Source organism: Panthera onca, chromosome A1 (genome assembly GCF_046562875.1).
Source record: "Panthera onca isolate mPanOnc1 chromosome A1, mPanOnc1 haplotype 2, whole genome shotgun sequence".
Classification (NCBI taxonomy): Eukaryota; Metazoa; Chordata; class Mammalia; order Carnivora; family Felidae; genus Panthera; species Panthera onca.
Window position 1 is genome coordinate 218,817,021 of NC_138339.1, and position 18,570 is coordinate 218,835,590.

An 18,570-nucleotide genomic window follows, 5' to 3' on the forward strand; every position below is an offset into this window, starting at 1 on the left:
TCAGGTCTCATATTTAGGTCCTTAATCCATTTTGATTTTATTTTTTTATGTATGATGTGAGAAAGTGGTCCAGTCTTATTCTTTTGCATGTAGCTATCATGTTTTCTCAACACTATTTGTTGAAAAGAGTGTCTTTTTCCCATTGCATGTTCTTGCCTCTTTTGTCATGTTAATTGACCATATAATCATGGGTTTGTTTCAGGGCTTTCTATCCTGTTCTTTTGACCTGTGTGTCTGTTTTTGTGCCAGTACCATACTATTTTGGTTACTACGGCTTTGTAGTATAACTTAAAATCTGGAATTGTGATGCTTCCAGCTTTGTTTTTCTTTTTCAAGATTGTTTTGGCTTTTTGGTGTGTGTGTGTGGGTGTGTGGGTGTGTGGGTGTGGTTCCATACAAATTTTAGGATTATTCTAGTTCTGTGAAGAATGCTGTTGATATTTTAACAGGGATTGCATTAAATCTGTAGATTGCTTTGGGTAGTATAGACATTTTAACAATATTCTTCCAATCCATGAGCATGGAATATCTTTCCATTTGTCTTTGATTTCTTTCATCCGTCGTTTTCAGAGTACAGGTTTTTCACTTTGGTTAAGTTTTTAAAAAAATTTTTTTAATGTTTATTTTTGGGAGAGAAAGAGTGTGAGCAGGGGAGGGGCAGAGAGAGAAGGAGACACAGGATCCGAAGCAGGCTCCAGGCTCTCAGCTGTCAGCACAGAGCCCGATGCGGGGCTCGAACCCACCAACTGGGAGATCATGACCTGAGCCAAATTTGAATGCTTAACTGACTGAGCCACTCAGGCACCCCATTTAAAAAATTTGTTTAATGTTTATTTACTTTTGAAAGAGAGAGGGTGCAAGCAGAAGAGGGGCAGAGAGAGAGAGGGAGACACAGAATCTGAAGCAGGCTGTCCGCACAGCTGTCGGCACAGAACCCAATGCAGGGCTTAAACTCACAAACTGTGAAATCATGACCAGAGCTGAAGTCAGACATTTAACCAACTGAGCCACCCAGGCACCCCCCGCCCCCACCTTGGTTAAGTTTATTCTTAGGTATTTTATTATTTTGGTACAATTTTTTTTTAATGTTTATTATCTCAGAGAGGAAGAGGGAGGGGCACAGAGAGAGGGAGACACAGAATATGAAGCAGGCTCCAGGCTCTAAACTGTCAGCACAGAGACTGACACAGGGCTCAAACTCACAAATCACGAGATCATGACCTGAGCCAAAGACAGATGCTTAACCAACTGAGCCACCCAGGCATCCCTATTTTGGTACAATTGTAAATGAGATTGCTTTCTTAATTTCTCTTTGTATTAGTTAATGTAGAGAAATGCAATGGATTTCTGTACATCGATTTTGTATCCTCTGATTTTACTGAATTCATTTATCAGTTCTAGTAGTTTTTTTGGTGGAGTCTTTAGGGTTTTCTGTATGTAGTATCATGTCATCTGCAAATAGTGACAATTTTATTTCTTTCTTACTAATTTGGATGCCTCTTATTTCTTTTTCTTGTCTGATTGCTGTGGCTAGGACTTCCTGTATTATGTTGAATAAAAGTCGTGGGAGTGGACATCCTGGTCTTATTCCTGATCTTAGAGGAAAAGCTCTCAGGTTTCACCACTGAGTATGATATTAGCTCTGAGTTTGTCATTTATGGCCTTTGTTATGTTGAGGTATGTTCCTTCTAATCCCACTTTGTTGAGAGTTTTTTTTATCATGAACAATGTTGAATTTTGTCAAATGCTTTTTGTGAATCTACTGAGATGATCCTATCTATGATTTTTATCCTTTTGTTAATGTTGAGTATCATGTTGATTTATTTGCATATATTGAACCATCTTTGCATCCCAGGAATAAATCCCACTTGATCACAGTAAATGATCTTTTTAATGTATTGTTGAATTTGGTTTGCTAATCTTTTGTTGAGGATTTTTGCATCAGGAATCTTGGCCTGCAGTTTCAGTTTTTTGTAATATACTTATTCGGTTTTTGTATCAAGATAATGCTGGCCTCATAGAATGTATTTGGAAGTTTTCCTTTCCCTTCTGTTTTTTAGAATAGTTTGAGAATATGTATTAACTCTTCTTTAAATGGAGTTTTTTTATTTCCAGTTTAGTTTGGTTACTAGTAACCAGACTATTCCGATTTTCTTTTTCTTGATATAGTTTTGGAAAATTATATGTTTCTGTGAACTTACCCATTTCTTCTAGGTTGTTAACTTGTTGACATGTAATTTTTCATAGTGGTCTCTTATCTATTATCATCCTTTGTATTTCTGTCGTGTCAGTTGTTACTTCACCCCTTTCATTTCTGATTTTATTTATTTGGATCCTCTTTTTGTTCATGATGAATCTGGCTAAAGGTTTATCAATTTTGTTTTTCTTTTCAAAGATTCAGCTCTTGGTTTCATTGATCTTGTCTATTTTTTTTTCTTAGTCTCTTTTACATTTATTTCTGCCCTATTCTTTATTATTTGCTACTAATTTTGGGTCTTGTTCTTCTTTTTCTAATTTCTAGAGGTGTAAGTTTAAATTGTTTGAGATTTTTCTTGTTTCTTGAGATCACTATACATTTCTCTTTTAAAATTTCTTTTGCTGCATCCCAAAGATTTTGGACCAGTGGGTTTCATTTGTTTGCAGGTATTTTTAAATTTTTTCTTTGAGTTTTTCATTGAGCCATTGCTTGTTGAGTAGCATATTGTTTAGCCTCTACATGTTTATGGTTTCTCCACTTTTTTTTTTTTGTAATTGATTTCTAATTTCATTCCATTGTGGTCAGAAAAGATGTTTGATAGGATTTCAGTCTTCTTAAATTTATTGAGACTTGTTTATTGGGATATGTGATCTATCCTATAGAATGTTCTGTGTGCACTTGGAAAGAATGTGTATTCTGTTGTATTTGGCTTGAATGTTCTGTATATGTATATCCCTTAAGTCCATCTCGTCTGGTGTTATTGAAAGACAGTTTTCTTGGGGCGCCTGGGTGGCTCAGTCGGTTGGGCGTCCGACTTTGGCTCAGGTCACGATCTCGCGGTCCGTGAGTTCGAGCCCCGCGTCGGGCTCTGGGCTGATGGCTCAGTCTGGAGCCTGCTTCAGATTCTGTGTCTCCCTCTCTCTCTGCCCCTCCCCCGTTCATGCTCTGTCTCTCTCTGTCTCAAAAATGAATAAAACGTTAAAAAAATTTAAAAAAAAAAAAAGACAGTTTTCTTATTGACTTTCTGCCTGGATGATCTGTTCACTGATGTAAGTAGGATATTAAAGTCCCCTACTATTATTGTATTACTGTCAGTTTCTCCCTTTATGTCTGTTAAAACTTGTCTTATGCATTTAGGGGCTGCCATGTTGAGTGCTTAAATATTTACAATGCTGTATCCTGTCTTTGGATTGATCCCTGTATCATTATATATTGCCCTTTTTTGTGTCTTGTTACAATCTTTGTTTTGAAGTCCATTTTGTCCAATATAATACTGCTACCACAGGTTTTTTTTTCCCACTTCCATTTGCATGGAATATCATTTCCCATCTTTTCACTTTCAGTCTGTGTCTTTAGGTCTGAAGAGAGTCTCTTGTAAGCAGCACATAGATGAGTCTTTGTTTTTGTTTTTAAATCCATTCTGTCACCCTATGTCTTTTGATTGAAGCATTTAGTCCATTTACATTTAACATAATTATTGATAAGTGTGTGCTGATTGCCATTTTGTTAATTGTTTTCTGGACATATCTGTAGTTCTCCATTCCTTTCTTCTCTTGTTCTCATTCCTTAAGATTGATTACTTTCTTTAGTATTAGGCTTGGCTTTCTTTTGTATCTCTATTACAGGTTTTTGGTTACTGTGAGGTTTATATATAACATCCTAAGTATAGAGTAGTCTGTATTAAGCTGATGGTCACTTAAGGTTAAACACAGTCTAAAGGAACTTCTTCATTTTAACTCCCCCCTCCCACATGTTATATCTATATTGTCATATTTTATATCTTTTTATTTTGTGAGTCCTCTTCCCTTTCATAATTTTCTTCTAATTATGGCCTTTTGTGTTCTACTTTAACATTTCTTGTAAGGACAATCTGGTAATGATGAACCTTTTAACTTGTTTGTCTGGGAAAGTCTTTATGTCTCCTTGAATTATGAATGATAATCTTGCCAAATAGAATATTCTTGGTGGTAGATTTTTTTTTTTTCCTTTCAGTAGTTTGAATATATCATGCCCACTCCCTTCTGGCCTACAAAGTTTATGCTGAAAAACCAGCTGATAGCTTTATGGGTTTGTCCTTAAATGTTACTAGTTGCTTCTCTTTTGCTGCTTTTAAAATTCTATCCTTGTCTTTAATCTTTAACGTTTTAATTATTATGTATCATGGTGTGGACCTCTGTGGATTCATCTTGTTTGAAACTTTCTGTGCTTCCTGAACCTGGATGTCTGTTTCTTTCCTGGGTTAGGGAAATATTCAGCTATTATTTCTTCAAATAAGTTTTCTGCCCCTTTATCTCTCTCTTCTACTTCCAGGACCCCTGTAATGCAAACATTTGCTCACTTGATATTGTCCAAGAGATCCCTTAACCTATCCTCATTTTTTTTTTAACTTGTGTTTTCTTATCATTATTCAGCTTGGGTACTCTATTACCCAGTCTTTCAGATTGCTAATATGTTCTTCTGCATCCTTGAATCTGTTGATTCCCTCTAGTATATTTTTCATTTCAGTTATAGTCATCAACTCTGATTGGTTCTTTTTCATATTTTCTATCTTCTTTGTTGAAGTTTTCACTGAGTTCATCCAATCTTTTCTACAGTTTGGTAAATGTCTTCATGATCATTACTGTGAACTCTCTATCAAGCATATTGTTTATCTCCATTTCATTTAGCTTATTTTCTGAGGTTTTGTGTAGTTTTTTTGTTTGGAGCATATTCCTGTCTCCTCATTTTACTTGACTTTCTGTCTTTGTTTTTGTTGAATTAGGTATAATCGTTAACTTCTCCTAAACAGGAAGTAATGATCTTGTGTGTGATTGTGTCTGTGGAGACTGTGTGCCTAAGTGACTTTGACTGGCTGGATCTGTGGCTCTTGTGGGTTGTGGGACAGAGGACTCCATGCTGACACTGTCCTGGTGGGATGCCTGGAGATGAAGTTGGTGTGGGATGGAACAGTCCTAGGGCTCTCAGCATAGATTGCACATTGGCCAGACAGCTGATGCTGAAGTGGACATTGTCTGGGATGGTCCCAGGGTTCTTCACAGAGAGGGTACCTTGGGAAGACAGCTGAAGCTTAAATGGGTGTTAGGCCAAAGGTCCCATAGTTCTTTATTCGGGGGGGGCTAGGGCTGAGTCAGGAAATGGGTCAGGAGGTCCTAGGATACTGTGTACCAGGGATATGCTAACATGTCATCTGAAGCCAGAGTAGTGTGAGCCTTGAGTCTTCCAGGGTACTTTGCACCTGTGTCACCTTGAAGAGATGTCTGCAGCTATAGTGAAAGCTGACCAGAGGTATCTGGTGTGTGCTGCACTGGGGCCGCTTTAATGGGATGGCTAGGGCTGGTGTGGGGTAGGGTCCCAGGGCTCACTGCAGTGGTAGGTCCGCTAAGGTACCTGGACCCTTGTCCTGTCTGCACTGTCAGGGTGGAGGGGGAATATCACCTGTGGTGTTCACCAGCCTCTCTGACTCTGAGAGGGTTTCAGCAGCTTCCCTGCCATTTTGCATAGTTTTAGGGCTGAGTCTTTTATGTCCTAGTTGTTCTTTGAAAATGCAGCTTTTTTTCTGTGCTTCAAGGCGTCTGAGGCTTGGTATGGTGATAGTCCAATTAGGGCTCCCAGACTGTACTCTCATCTGTGCTATTAAGGTGCAGAGGAACTGTAAAATGGGGCACTTGCCAGCCCCTCTAACTCAGAGAGTTGCAGCAGCTCCCCTGCCAATCAACAGGGTTCTAAGGCCAGTTCCTTTGTATTCTAGTTGTCCTTTCTTTTTTTCTGTGCCCCAGGGCAGATAAATCTGCTCACCAGTCCTTCCCCACTGCAGTTTGCAGTGTCAGAGGTGGTGGGGGTTCCCTTCATTACAGTGTCTCTGTCTCTTTTGCCATTCTGTACATGGTCTATCTTTTGTTGTGAAGAAGCTGTTCAGTCAGCCTTCAGTTCTTCCCGAAGCATTGCTTTACAAATAGGTAGATCTGGTGTGTCTATGGAGGAGGTCTTTCTACATTGCCATCTTGCATGAGAGAAATCTATGGTTGTATGTCGTCTGCTTTAGCAACATTATGAAAAGCAGATTGTAGTAGCCAGATGGCCAGCATCAATCTCCCCAATTGTTTTCATGTAATTCGAGGGAGAGATAATTTAAGATGTCTGCAAAACTACCTATGCCCTTTCGCACATAAGTTTATCCATTGTAGGAGAGGGGAGCTAGGAGAATTTTCACAAACTAGCTTCTGCTGAATAGGAAATGAAAGGAATTCATTTAAAAAAACTAAAACTATGGGGTGCCTGGGTGGCTCAGTCGGTTAAGCAGCCGACTTCAGCTCAGGTCACAGTCTCGCAGTCCGTGAGTTCGAGCCCCGCGTCAGGCTCTGTGCTGACAGCTCAGAGCCTGGAGCCTGTTTCACATTCTGTGTCTCCCTCTCTCTGACCCTCCCCCATTCATGCTCTGTCTCTCTCTGTCTCAAAAATAAATAAACATTAAAAAAAAACAAAAAACTAAAACTCATATAGTTAAGTATGTATTTCATGAACAAATACAGGGATAGGGTAGTTTAGAATTATTTATATTATTTAGAATTATTTATAAATTCCTCTTAGTTTTTGTCTTTTAAAGAAATCTGTTTAGGGAAAAAGTCCAGCTGTCCATGAGCCAAATGACTATTCTAAATACAATTACATCCTTTACTGTCATTTACAGTTTTTAATGTTTGTTTATTTTTGAGAGAGATCACAAGCAGGGGAGGGGCAGAGAGAGAAGGAGACAGAATCCCAAGCAGGCTCTGCACTGTCAGCACAGAGCCCCATGTGGGGCTTGCTCATGAACCGTGATATCATGACCTGAGCTAAAACCAAGAGTTAGACACTCAACTGACTGAGCCACCACAGCACCCCTATCATTTACACTTTTAAGAAGACTCTCATTACTCAAGTTGGTGCTTTTTTATTCTAACTTCTCCATCCATTGCCTTCCTTTTAGAACAAAATGTGCATGTCTTCAGTTGACAGCAAGGAATGCCAAGACTTGCCCCTTATCGAGTAATAAAATAACCACTGGATATAAATATAAAAGACTACAGAGACAAATACCTACTGGGTAAGATACCTTGAGGATTTGTTGCAGGGTGTTTGTATTTTTGAAGGTGGGTACTTTACTATTGTGGTCTATAGTCTTATAGATATCATTAAATATTAATTTTTATAGCAGAAATCTATATATTAAGGAATAAAAAATTTATATATTCTTGGAAATGGAAGGCAGAGAACACTCATGTACCACACAGAATATACTTAAATGTTTGCTTTGAGGTGGCTGTTCCCCTCTAGGGTTAGCCTGCTTTGGGCAGCCATTTCTTCATTAAGAAGTATAGCTTACAAAGCTCATTTAAAAATTGGGAGTTTTCAAACTTTCAAGAATGATGTTATTAAAAAATACATAGAAACAGAAAATCTTTCTTCCTAGACATTCCCTTCCCAGACATTTCTAGACAGTTTTTTAAAAGCTAACATTTATTATGTGCCAGACATTGCCTTAAGCACCTTGTAAATACCCATTAAATGATGAAACAGCCCTATAAGACAGGTACTATCATATATCCCCACTTTTAAAAATGGAAAATTGAAGCACAGAGGTTAAATAACTCATCCAAGCCACACAGTTAGTATAGTAGATGGCTGGAGCTATGATGAGAATCCAGGCAGTCTAGCTTTAGGAGCCTTCACACTTAGTCTGCCTCCCTTGGTAATTATTGGTGAGGTAGCGGTATAAACTGCTTTTGCTTTTAATTTGGATATCTGATTGATTTTCTCTTGCATATTTTATTGACAGCATTTATGAATGCAGCCTGTTGTGCAAGTGTAATCGACAAATGTGTCAAAACCGAGTTGTGCAGCATGGACCTCAAGTGAGGCTACAGGTGTTCAAAACTGAAAAGAAGGGATGGGGAGTACGCTGCCTAGATGACATTGACAGAGGGACATTTGTTTGCATTTATTCAGGTAAAGCAAAGGTTAATTATTCAAATTATAGTAAGGTCCACATTTCTGAATCTCTTTTACTAGCCAGGGCCATTGAGATCTTATAGCAAGGACAGGAGCAACAATATATAGGAGGAGCATAAGAGAGGGGGACAAGTAACTAGGAGATTGAGCACTGAAGGGGTGACATGTTCTAGGAAACACTGGATGTTCCAGAAAAGAAAGGCTCAGAGATAAAACTTGGGTTATTGTGTGAGGCTTTTTTTTTTTTTTTGGTCTCCATGATAGCTACAGATGCTTTGTGGTAAGGTTAGAAGTCTTTTTGAATAAGAAAACTAGGGGTGCCTGAGTTGCTCAGTCGGTTAAACATCTGACTCTTGGTTTGGGCTCAGGTCATGGTCCCGTAGTTTTGTGAGTTCGAGCCCCAGGTCAGTCCCTGAGCTGACAGCATGGAGCCTGCTTAGGATTCTCTTCTGTCTCCCTCTCTCTCTGCCCCTCCCCCACTCACACTGTCTCTGTCTCTCAAAATAAATAAATAAACTTTAAAAAAAAAGAAAGAAAACCACATGACTCGGGAGGGGGTGCCTGGGTGGCTCAGTCAGTTGAGCGTCCACCTCTTGATACTGGCTCAGGTTGTGATCTTGTCGTTGTGAGAATAAGCCTGCATTGGGCTCTGAGCTGACACTACAGAGCTTACTTGGGATTCTCTTTTTCCCTCTCTCTGCCCCTCTTCCGTTCTCTCTCAAAATAAATAAACATTAAAAAAAAAAAAAAACTGTAACTGATTTGCTAAGGTAAAGATTATCAATCAAAGACTGTCTTGCTCAATGACTTGGGCTGTTAGAATGTAACAAGTTAAGTCTGTAATAAATACTTGCACAGGATGATTCAGGCAGTGACTTTAAGCAGCTCATTCCGTTTCAGGGACTCGAGAGAGTTGCCCACACTCTGAGCAAAACTTCCCAACTGGTGTGTCATAGTTGTTCAGTTAATGATTTTTTTTTTTGATGTTTATTTATTCTTGAGAGAGAGAGAGAGAGCGCGCGCACACAAACGGGAGGGGCAGAGAGAGAGGGAGACACAGAATCTGAAGCAAGCCCCAGGCTCCAAGCTTTCAGCACAGAGCCTGACGCAGGACTCGAGCTCATGAACCGCAAGATTATGACCTGAGCCGAAGTCAGACACTTAACCAACTGAGCCACCCGGGCACACCTGTGCAGTTACTGATTCTTTCTGGTCACGGCCGCCAGGCCAGAAACACCAGTCTCCGGTAGTGTCAGCCATTTACCCCAGAGTATCAGGCAAAAATCCTCACTTCCTATGTGTACCATGAAATGAGAAAGGTTGAGGGAACATAACTCTGGAGCCAGTCTAAAGGAAATGTCCTAGACTGAGTCTTGACAGTAAGGCAGCAGGGACTAGAGCAGCCCTTCTCATCTGAAATTCCAGGTTCACTTCAGTGAGGGCAAGAATTATTATAATTCATAACAGTCACACTTGGATCCCTGTCACATACCACTTACAGACACACATCCTACACAATTTACCTACACATTTGTCTCTCATATTTCTCAAAATAACTCTGATGAAAGTTAGCTGCCTTATAAGGTGCCACATGGTGTCCAGGAAGTATCATTGGCTTTATCTGCATTACTAGAAAATGTACCTAAGGTATCTCTCTGATCCGGCTGCTAATTTTGACTTGGTAAGTATAATTTTGAGTCCCTTACAAGAAAATGCATAAACTTGAAGATTTTAATAGTATACTAGAACTTAATATGAGAATAATAGGTGCATATCACCTCAGATTTAAATAGGTCACTTTATAAAAAGAATAGACGTTTTAGCTGATACAGCATTTTTAACTAGACACAGAAGCTATACTCTTTTTCTTTAAATGTTGGTTTTTGAGAGAGACAGAAGGAGAGAGAATGAGTGGGGAGGGGCAGAGAAAAAAGGGGGACAGAGGATGCAAAGAGGGCTCTGTGGTGACAGCAGAGAGCCCCATGTGGGCCTGAAACCCACTAATCATGAGCTCATGACTTGAGCTGACATTGGATGCTTAACCAACTGAGCCACCCAGGTGCCCCATAAAAGCTGTAATCTTAAGACTAGAGTTCACCTCTCTAATTTTCTAGAATGCTTTCTGATCTGTATTTTTGTTTTATATTATTGTAGCTAAATCTATTCTCTTTCATGTTATACCAGAACAGACAATGCTTTTTTTAGATGGCCAATGTTTTTTCATATCCTGGAAGATAAGAAATCTCTCACTGGTCTTTTGTTTATTATTTCTTACAAGAGTTTTCTAGGATTAGTTAATGTGTTTATTTTCATTCTAGAAATAAAGGATATTTCACAGGGTTCTTTAGTAATGGAGCAGAATAAAGATGCTCTTTTGTTGCTTAGCAATTATCTTTTGTCTCATTAAACCCTTTTTTCTTTTAGGAAGATTACTAAGCAGATCTAGCACTGGGAAACCTGATCCTACTGATGAAAATGGAAAGGAAGAGAATATTATGAAAAATATGTTTTCAAAAAAGAGGAAAATAGAAGTTGCAGATTGTGAGGTAGAAGTTATCCCATTAGACCTGGAAACACATGGAAGTGCTGAGACTGAGGAGTGTCCACCTACATTCCGTAATAATTTAAAAGAACCTGTTACGTAAGTAAAATCTTAGAAACCTAATCAGGATTGATCTGTATTATTGATCAAGCGTGGTTCTCTTTGTGTCTTACTTTACCCCTACTCCTGTGTATCTCCTGTATATCAACTTGCTTCACAGTTACAAGTTTAACACAGAGAAATCTAGAACACTTAGATTTTAAAATCTAGCCAACATACTTTTTTCCTCAGTGTTCCATTTCTGGAGTTTTACCTTTAAAAAATTTATGACTTTAATCGGAGTCTTTATGGATGTCATAACTTTTGCAGTCCTTTGTATTTTCTGTCAACTTATGTGCAAAGCTTTTCATGGATTCTTTTTTTTAATGTACTTCAAATATGATTGACTTTAAAATATGTTTCTTTCTTTAGTGGGGGCTATCCGTAGATGTTATTAGATTAATTTCTAATGGATATTTATGTAACAGTGATATCTGTATTTCAAAGTCCAATAAAGAGAATTTTTAGTGATATATAGAATAACTTTTTTTTCTTTTCAGAGAAATGAAATGTAACAATATTTCAAGAATTCAGTATCATTCAGTCATTAGAAGTCCTAAAGCCAAGACAGCCATTATTCAACACAATGGGAAAAAGATGGTAAAAACTGCAAAATGTAGATGGGGCCCTTCTGAGAACGTTAACTATTATCTCATCTTTCTGTCTTTTACTTAGTTCCAATTGTTTGTGTTATTCAATGTGTAGGATTTCTTTTATTATTTTGGAACGGGCGTACTCTTGAAATGTTAAGACCGTGCTTTATTAGTGTCCTCCATGGTGGATTGGCATGTTCCCAACTTAGATACATAAGGAGAGGATTGGTCATGATCTGACAGTGTATTCCACTGAGACTGAGAGCTATCCAGTTCTGAGAATTTGTAGGAAAAGTTAAAGTGTTCCAGAGTTGATAGTGATACATAATAAGAAAAAAGATACAGTAGGCTTAGGAGATAAGGTTGTAAGATGTAAGAGAAAGAAGAGGCACAGCCTAATAAAAGAATCTTCCAGAAAGCACCATTTTACATGATAGCCTCTAAAGGTACACTTTTCAGTCTGTACTGAGAAGAATAACTAGTCAGAGACTATAACCTGAAAGCAAAGAAAGATACCGGAAAAAGAACAGGAAGACATAATGGTAGGTCATAGTAGGGCTTGTTGATGAAAAGTAAAAACTCCGCCCTAGGTGGTGTGCAGATATTTATCTTCTGCCCTAGTAATGTACAGTAAATACCTCCTCAGGATCACAAAATTATGAAAAAGTTGGGCCATCAGACCACATGGACCTGGGTTTGACCTCCAGCTCTGTTTCTTACTACCTGGGTGATCTCTCCAAGTCTGCGTTCCTTTATTTGTAAAATGATCTCAGAGTTAAGAGGATTAAATGAGATAAACATCAGATACTTTGCGTAGCACAATGCCTGACACTCAAGTGCTCAATAAATGTTGACCCTTTAAGTAACTTGAATAATTAATAATGGTCAACATTTATTGAACAGTTAGTTCAGTGCCAAGCATGGTGTTAAGTATATGCCCTTTTTAAAAGCTACCCTTACCATATGAAGTGATTGCAGTGTCTACAACTCATAAAGATAGGCAACTCCCTTAACCTTCTCTTTGAAGTAAAAACTAGCCAAAGTGTGTTTTTGTCTTTGCACATCTTACGGTTGAAGCCAAATCTGGTATCAGAATTGAGGGATACAGATGGATGTATTAGAATTTTATTTTAAATTTTAATGCCTAAAGAATGTCTTGACAGTCTTGATAAAGTCTTTATAGCTGTGGTTTACTAAAGTGCCTAGAAGCAGAACACGGCCAAAAGGGTGCCATCACTCCAGAGATTCCTTATGATATCAGCTTTGAGGCTTTCAAAACTAATCTGGTAGCTACAGCCTATGAAGATTGACACTTGATGAAAGTGGGCTAACTGCTAAATTAAATTCTTTTTCCTGAGCTAGAAAGTAAAGACATCTTCCCTGTTCTCTTTTAAGGGATTTACTTCCTCAGAGTCTGTCACCTCAGAAGATAATGACGGATTTAAACCGACCCAAGTACATCTGAACCCCAAAGCCAAGGAGATGAAAAGTAGGCTTTGTTTCACTCTGTGATTGCCTGCGTCTTCTGCTGTTTTGTCTGTCCTGCTCAATACCTGTGGCTCATTTTCTCAGACTTAAACAAGCTGCATTCATTATATAAGTTACTTCTTGTCTATATCAGAGGTTGGCAAACTACAATTTGTGGACCAAATCTGGCCCACCATCTGTTTATGTATGGCCCATGAGCTATGATAATTTTTACATTTTTAAGTAACTGGAAAAAAATGAGAAGAGGAATAATACTTTGTGACACTCAAAAATTATATATGGAATTATAATTTTGGAGTCCATAAAGACTTCTGTGGGAGCATAGCCACACTCATTAATTTATATATTGTCTCTGATGATTTATGTCAGCATTGCTGAATAGTCAGGACAGAGACCATATGGTCCACAAAGCCTAAAATACTTGCTCTCTGTCCCCTTGCAGAAGAAGTGTGCCATCCTCTAGTCTGTATGCCAACAGTGATCTGAGGCATGGCAGGAAGGAGTGGGGTAGAGACAACTCTGAGTTACGTAGTCCACAGTGTTATCTTTGGTTTTGGAAGCATTGTCCAAAGCTGCCATTTCCTAACTCTTTAACAATAAAGATACATCATTCTACAGTACTCCACCCAACACTGCTGCAGAGATGCTCAGCACAGAGCAAAAATACTGCTATTCTGAGTGCTTGTCTTTGAATGTTACCATTCTTGCTGGATTTCATGTTACAACTTGACAGACCTGGATTTTGGTACTTTTGCATTTCACTATCTCCCTCACAGAGGGATACTGCTGAAAGATGACCCTTTTTAAATAACCAGCCATTGCCTCTTCTCTCTTTGAGCTTCCTTGCATCTGTATCTCCAACTCCTAACCTGGTCTTAAAGGATGGAGATTGGGAGTAGGGAGCGAGGCAGCTGCTTGACAGAAAAGGTCTATCACAAAGGATATTTGTGTATTATAATTATTCTATAATTGTAGGGGAGGAAAATCTCTTCTACCCATTTTAGGTTAGCTGTGTGAGGCCTTGTAAATTAGATTGACAAGAGAAAAGCAAAAAGAAATTCATTGCCATGTATCACTATTACCATGTGTATCATACATATAACACCTGGGAGTACTTAGAGATGAGTAACAAAGAAGTAGCTTAGAACTGTGGCTTATCTAGCATCTTAGCCAAAGAACAGTAAATTTTTAGGGGCACCTGGGTGGTTCAGTCAAGCGTCCGACTCATGATTTCTGCTGAGGTCATGATCTATCTCATGGTTGTGAGACCGAGCCCCACATTGGGCTCCACGCTGGGCATGGAACCTGCTGAAGATTCTCTCTCTCTGCCCCTCCCCTGGTTGTGTTGTCTGTCTGTCTGTCTGTCTGTCTCTCTCTCTCTCTCTCTCTCTCTCTCAAAAAACAACAGCAATAAATTTTTAGAAGGGTGACAGGACAAATGAAAAGGACCTTGAGTCTCTAGTGGCAGCAAGTTGTGGGAAGGTAAATATGTGAGAAACCAATAGTGGATAAAGGCTAGTTAGTAAAGTTTGTTACGTAGATTCCACTGGTTTGGTTTCCAGGCTCATGAAAGTGTAAAGTTGTCTCTTGTCACTAACTTTTGTCCTTCCTAGTAGGAGGAGGGACACCTTTGTAAATTTATGTACTGCTTTTAAACAGATAAGGGGAGGGAGATGAGCTTTTCCTGCATATGCTGCTTAATCGCTGTTAGTCTAAAATAATCTTATGTCAAAGAAGCATATTTTGGGATGGCATATTCTGGTTTCCTTCACCATTTCATGCCTGTGAGCCATAATGAATACTACTGCTTTGGTTCTTTTGTTATTTTCATTGATTGCTATAGTGTTAATATATAGCAGGCACTATAAAAATCATTTATGTACTATTATGGTTCACATGGAACCTATGATTAAAATACGAGAACATGTAGGAACAGCAGCCAGTAACAGTAATGATTAAATCAAAACCATTAAAGGAAACAATTTGTTTGTGCCACTGAGTTAGGTGACACAGTAACTTTTAAAGAATAAATGATTTTACTTATTCTGTTTGACAAGGATTCATACTTTTGAATATTCTAAAAAAAATTTCCCTTATTGGATAAAAAATGATTAAGGCAGCGTATCTTACTCTAAGGTATTATTGCTTAAAAATTTGTAACTATTGAGTGGTCATGTAGCAGAACCACCAAACACTAATGTGTACACAACCCCCAGCAATACAGTTATTGCTCTTGGGACTTGTAGAGGGTAATGCCAGCAGGTCTTCTCAGGCTTTTCATTGTTGTCCTACAGGCCTAGAGTACTCCCTAAACACCCACTGTTACAGGTGTTTAGAATATATGGAAACAGAGATTCCAGAGTTGAAGAGAGGTAAGTCAGTTTATGAGTAGTAGAGATTAAATACAGTAATAGTAACAGGAGGCAAGCAGTACATTCATAAAAAGGTAGTATAAAGAAGGCAGACTTGGAGCTAGACAATTTCTCAAATATTTGAGACAGTTCTTGGTTTCTTACCCCATTTCTCATTGTTATTGCCAGTCAGGTGAATCTCTTACCCTCTCAGAGGCTCAACGTTTCATTTGTAAAGTTGGAGTACTATCTATCTTCATACATTGTAAGAATTAGAGATAATTAAAGCAGCCAGCATTTAATTAGTATGTTAATCTCAGGACTGTTGCTTAACCAAGTATATTTGCTGACACTTCCTTCTAAAATGTTTCTTAGAGGATTCAAGCTCTTACCAAGTTAAAGACACTGAAAACAGTCTGCTGATTGAATCAGATGTGATAGATATAACCAAATGTAGAGAAGAAATACCATCAGGGGGAAGATGTAACCAAGCAACCCCACTGGATAATCAGAATATTATAAAGGAATTCAAGTCTCAAATACAAAAGCCCCAAGGGGAAAGATCTCCAGCATTTCAAAACCAGCAGGTCTTTTGTGATAAAGAGTTCCAAAGCGAAACCAAGAACACTTCACCTGATTCTCTAAAGAAGTTCAATAAAGGGAATGTGTTTTTATTGGATGCCACAAAAGAAGGAAATGTGGGCCGCTTCCTTAATGTGAGTATATGGGCTGATCACATTTCTAAACAACTTCTTTTTCTATGCTTTTTTGAATGGTTTGAAATTTATGTGCAGTCATATGTAATTGACCTGCCATCAAAAGAGAATAAGATTCTGAAGTCAGAAAATCTTTTTTCTTTTTCAAGTTTTTATTTAAATTCCAATTAACATACGGTGCAATATTAGTCTCAAGTGTAGAATTTAGTGATTCATCACTGACATACAACACCCAGTACTCATCACAAGTGCCCTCCTTAATACTCAGCACCTCTCTGACCTGCAGGCCCAACCCAGCCTCCCCCACCCTCCCATCCGCTCCCCCCTTCCCCTGCCCAACCTAAAGTCAGCAAATCTTTAAAAACAAACAGCTTTTGGGGCGCCTGGGTGGCTCAGTCTGTTTAGCGTCCTACTTTAGCTCAGGTCATGATTTCACTACTCATGAGTTCAAACCCTGCATCAGGCTCTGTGCTGACAGCTCAGAGCCTGGAGCCTGTTTTGATGCTGTGTCTTCCTCTCTTTCTGCCCCTCCCCTACTCATGCTCTGTTTCTCTCTCTCGCAAAAATAAATAAACATTAAAAAAATAGCCTTTTCCTTGCTAGGTGATCTGTTTATTTGGCTTCTTTTTCACCTAGTTAGGAGGATACTTGGTTAACAAGGAACAGAATCCTTTCTTCTCTTCCTCTGTCCCCAACTGCTGTTCTTTATTCCACTTTGACTACTTCTCTACTGTTGCCAAACATGTCAGATGCCATTAAACATAACTAAGGGGCCATTAAAGAAGGATCCCCAACAAAGAACTGTCATGGCTTTATTTCCTGTCAGCTGTGTTGAAAGTGGCTGCACCAGAACCATATGGTTGGTTTTACCTCTCCCAATTAGCACACAACCTGAGTTTTGGAAAAACTCTCTTGTTGTGGAAAAATAGAATTAATCTGTCTTCCTCTCCTCTCCTCTCCTCTCCCCTTTTTCTTCCCTCTTTCCTTCCTTCCTTTTTTTTTTAATATAGAAAATACATTTGTGGGGCACCTGGGTGGCTCAGTCAGTTGAGCATCTGACTCTTGATTTCATCTCATGGTCATGAGATTGAGCCCAATGTTGGGCTCAGTGCAGAGTACAAAGCCTGCTTGGGATGCTCTCTCTCTCCTTCTCTCTCTGCCCTTACCCTGCTTGTGCATGTTTGCTCTCTGTCTCTCTAAGTAAATAAATAAATAAACTTAAAAAAAAAAAAGAAAAGAAAAAGAAAATACATTCGTGACTTTAAAATGGAAATAAAATTAAAGCAAATATATCAATAAATAAAAAGCCATACAGAATACATACATACAGCCAAACAGAATTCTGTTTCAGGGTAACTCTGAGCCTGTATGTATGCACGATGAGTAAAGCTTACTGGCACAACTGAAAAAATGTGGACAGGAAGTTATCATTGAAATTGAATGGTGGCAGACATATTCAAGGAAAATTGCTGGGATTTGGTCTTTTTGTGAATCTGGGAATAGATGAATGTATGGAGATGGGAGCTAGTGGACAATAGAACAATATTGGAATGGTGGTAATCAGAGAAAATAATATCATGTTAGAAGCGTTGAACAAGGATAACTAATGGTTGTATTCAGCAGAGATGTCAGTTGCTTACATATGTTCCCTTTCTAGAAGGTCTGTTTGATGATCATGTAAAACTCAGGTCACATACATTCTTCGTATTAACCTTTTTTGTCCTGTTAAAAAAAAATACCCTAAAAAATAACTATGCCTCCATTCATTTAACCTTGTCCCTACTCTACCCTCTATATGTAAAATCATTTTTATTACTTTCTTACGTATTCTTACAGTGTTTTTTTATGGAAATACAAATAAATATAAATATTCTTATTTTCCCTCTTTCTTACATAACAGCATATTCACTGTCCTATGCCTTGTTTTTTTTAATTAACAATATACTCTGGAGACCTTTCCATATCAGTACACTGAGCTTCTCTTTCTGTTTGTTTTTGTTTATAGCTGCATAGGATTCCATTGTATGGATATACCAAAGTTTATTTTGTAACCAATCCTCTTTAGATAAGACATTTGGGTTTCTAAACTTTTAGAAACAATGCTCAGTGAATAATCTTACACATAGATACATGTACAGATGTACCTGTAGAATACACTCCCAGATAGGGGATTGCTGAATCAAAGGATAAATGCATTTATAATATTGACAAAATTGACAAATTATCTTCTATAGAAGTTTGTACCATTTTGCATTTCTACCAGCAGGATAAGAATGTCAGAACAGAGCTTTTCCGATTGGGTTCCTAATATTAACAAAATTACAGTCTCTGATATTTTGCATATTAGCAAAAACAAAGAAAGGAAAATAAGTGAGATGTGCTAGAAACAGAATGATATTCTAATGCTTCAAAAACAAGGTATCAAACTCTTTATCTAACCTCTGTGTTTATTTATTTTAACAGCATAGTTGTTGCCCAAATCTTTTGGTACAGAATGTTTTTGTAGAAACACGTGACAGGAATTTTCCATTGGTGGCATTCTTCACCAACAGGTTTGAAACTTCTTTTATGTGATTTAATTTTGAAATTGTAAAAA

General features: G+C 38.3%; 1 protein-coding gene and 1 pseudogene across 6 annotated transcripts in view; both read left to right on the forward strand.

Annotated features, from left to right (window-relative positions):
* LOC132682464 (histone-lysine N-methyltransferase SETDB2-like) overlaps positions 1-18,570 on the forward strand; it is an 89,070-nt gene that overhangs the window by 35,269 nt on the left and 35,231 nt on the right. For 4 of the 6 annotated variants that reach the window (XM_060637908.3, XM_060637905.3, XM_060637907.3 and 1 more), the window contains 8 exons: positions 7,164-7,280; positions 8,013-8,182; positions 10,610-10,826; positions 11,327-11,426; positions 12,815-12,908; positions 15,202-15,279; positions 15,634-15,974; positions 18,438-18,526. In XM_060637908.3, coding sequence (XP_060493891.3) covers positions 7,164-7,280; positions 8,013-8,182; positions 10,610-10,826; positions 11,327-11,426; positions 12,815-12,908; positions 15,202-15,279; positions 15,634-15,974; positions 18,438-18,526 — 1,206 coding nt within the window. The remainder of the gene's footprint in view (positions 1-7,163; positions 7,281-8,012; positions 8,183-10,609; positions 10,827-11,326; positions 11,427-12,814; positions 12,909-15,201; positions 15,280-15,633; positions 15,975-18,437; positions 18,527-18,570) is intronic. The other 2 variants (XM_060637909.3, XM_060637913.2) reach the window with 2 other exon arrangements.
* LOC132682472 (small nuclear ribonucleoprotein G pseudogene) lies at positions 16,940-17,758 on the forward strand (annotated as a pseudogene).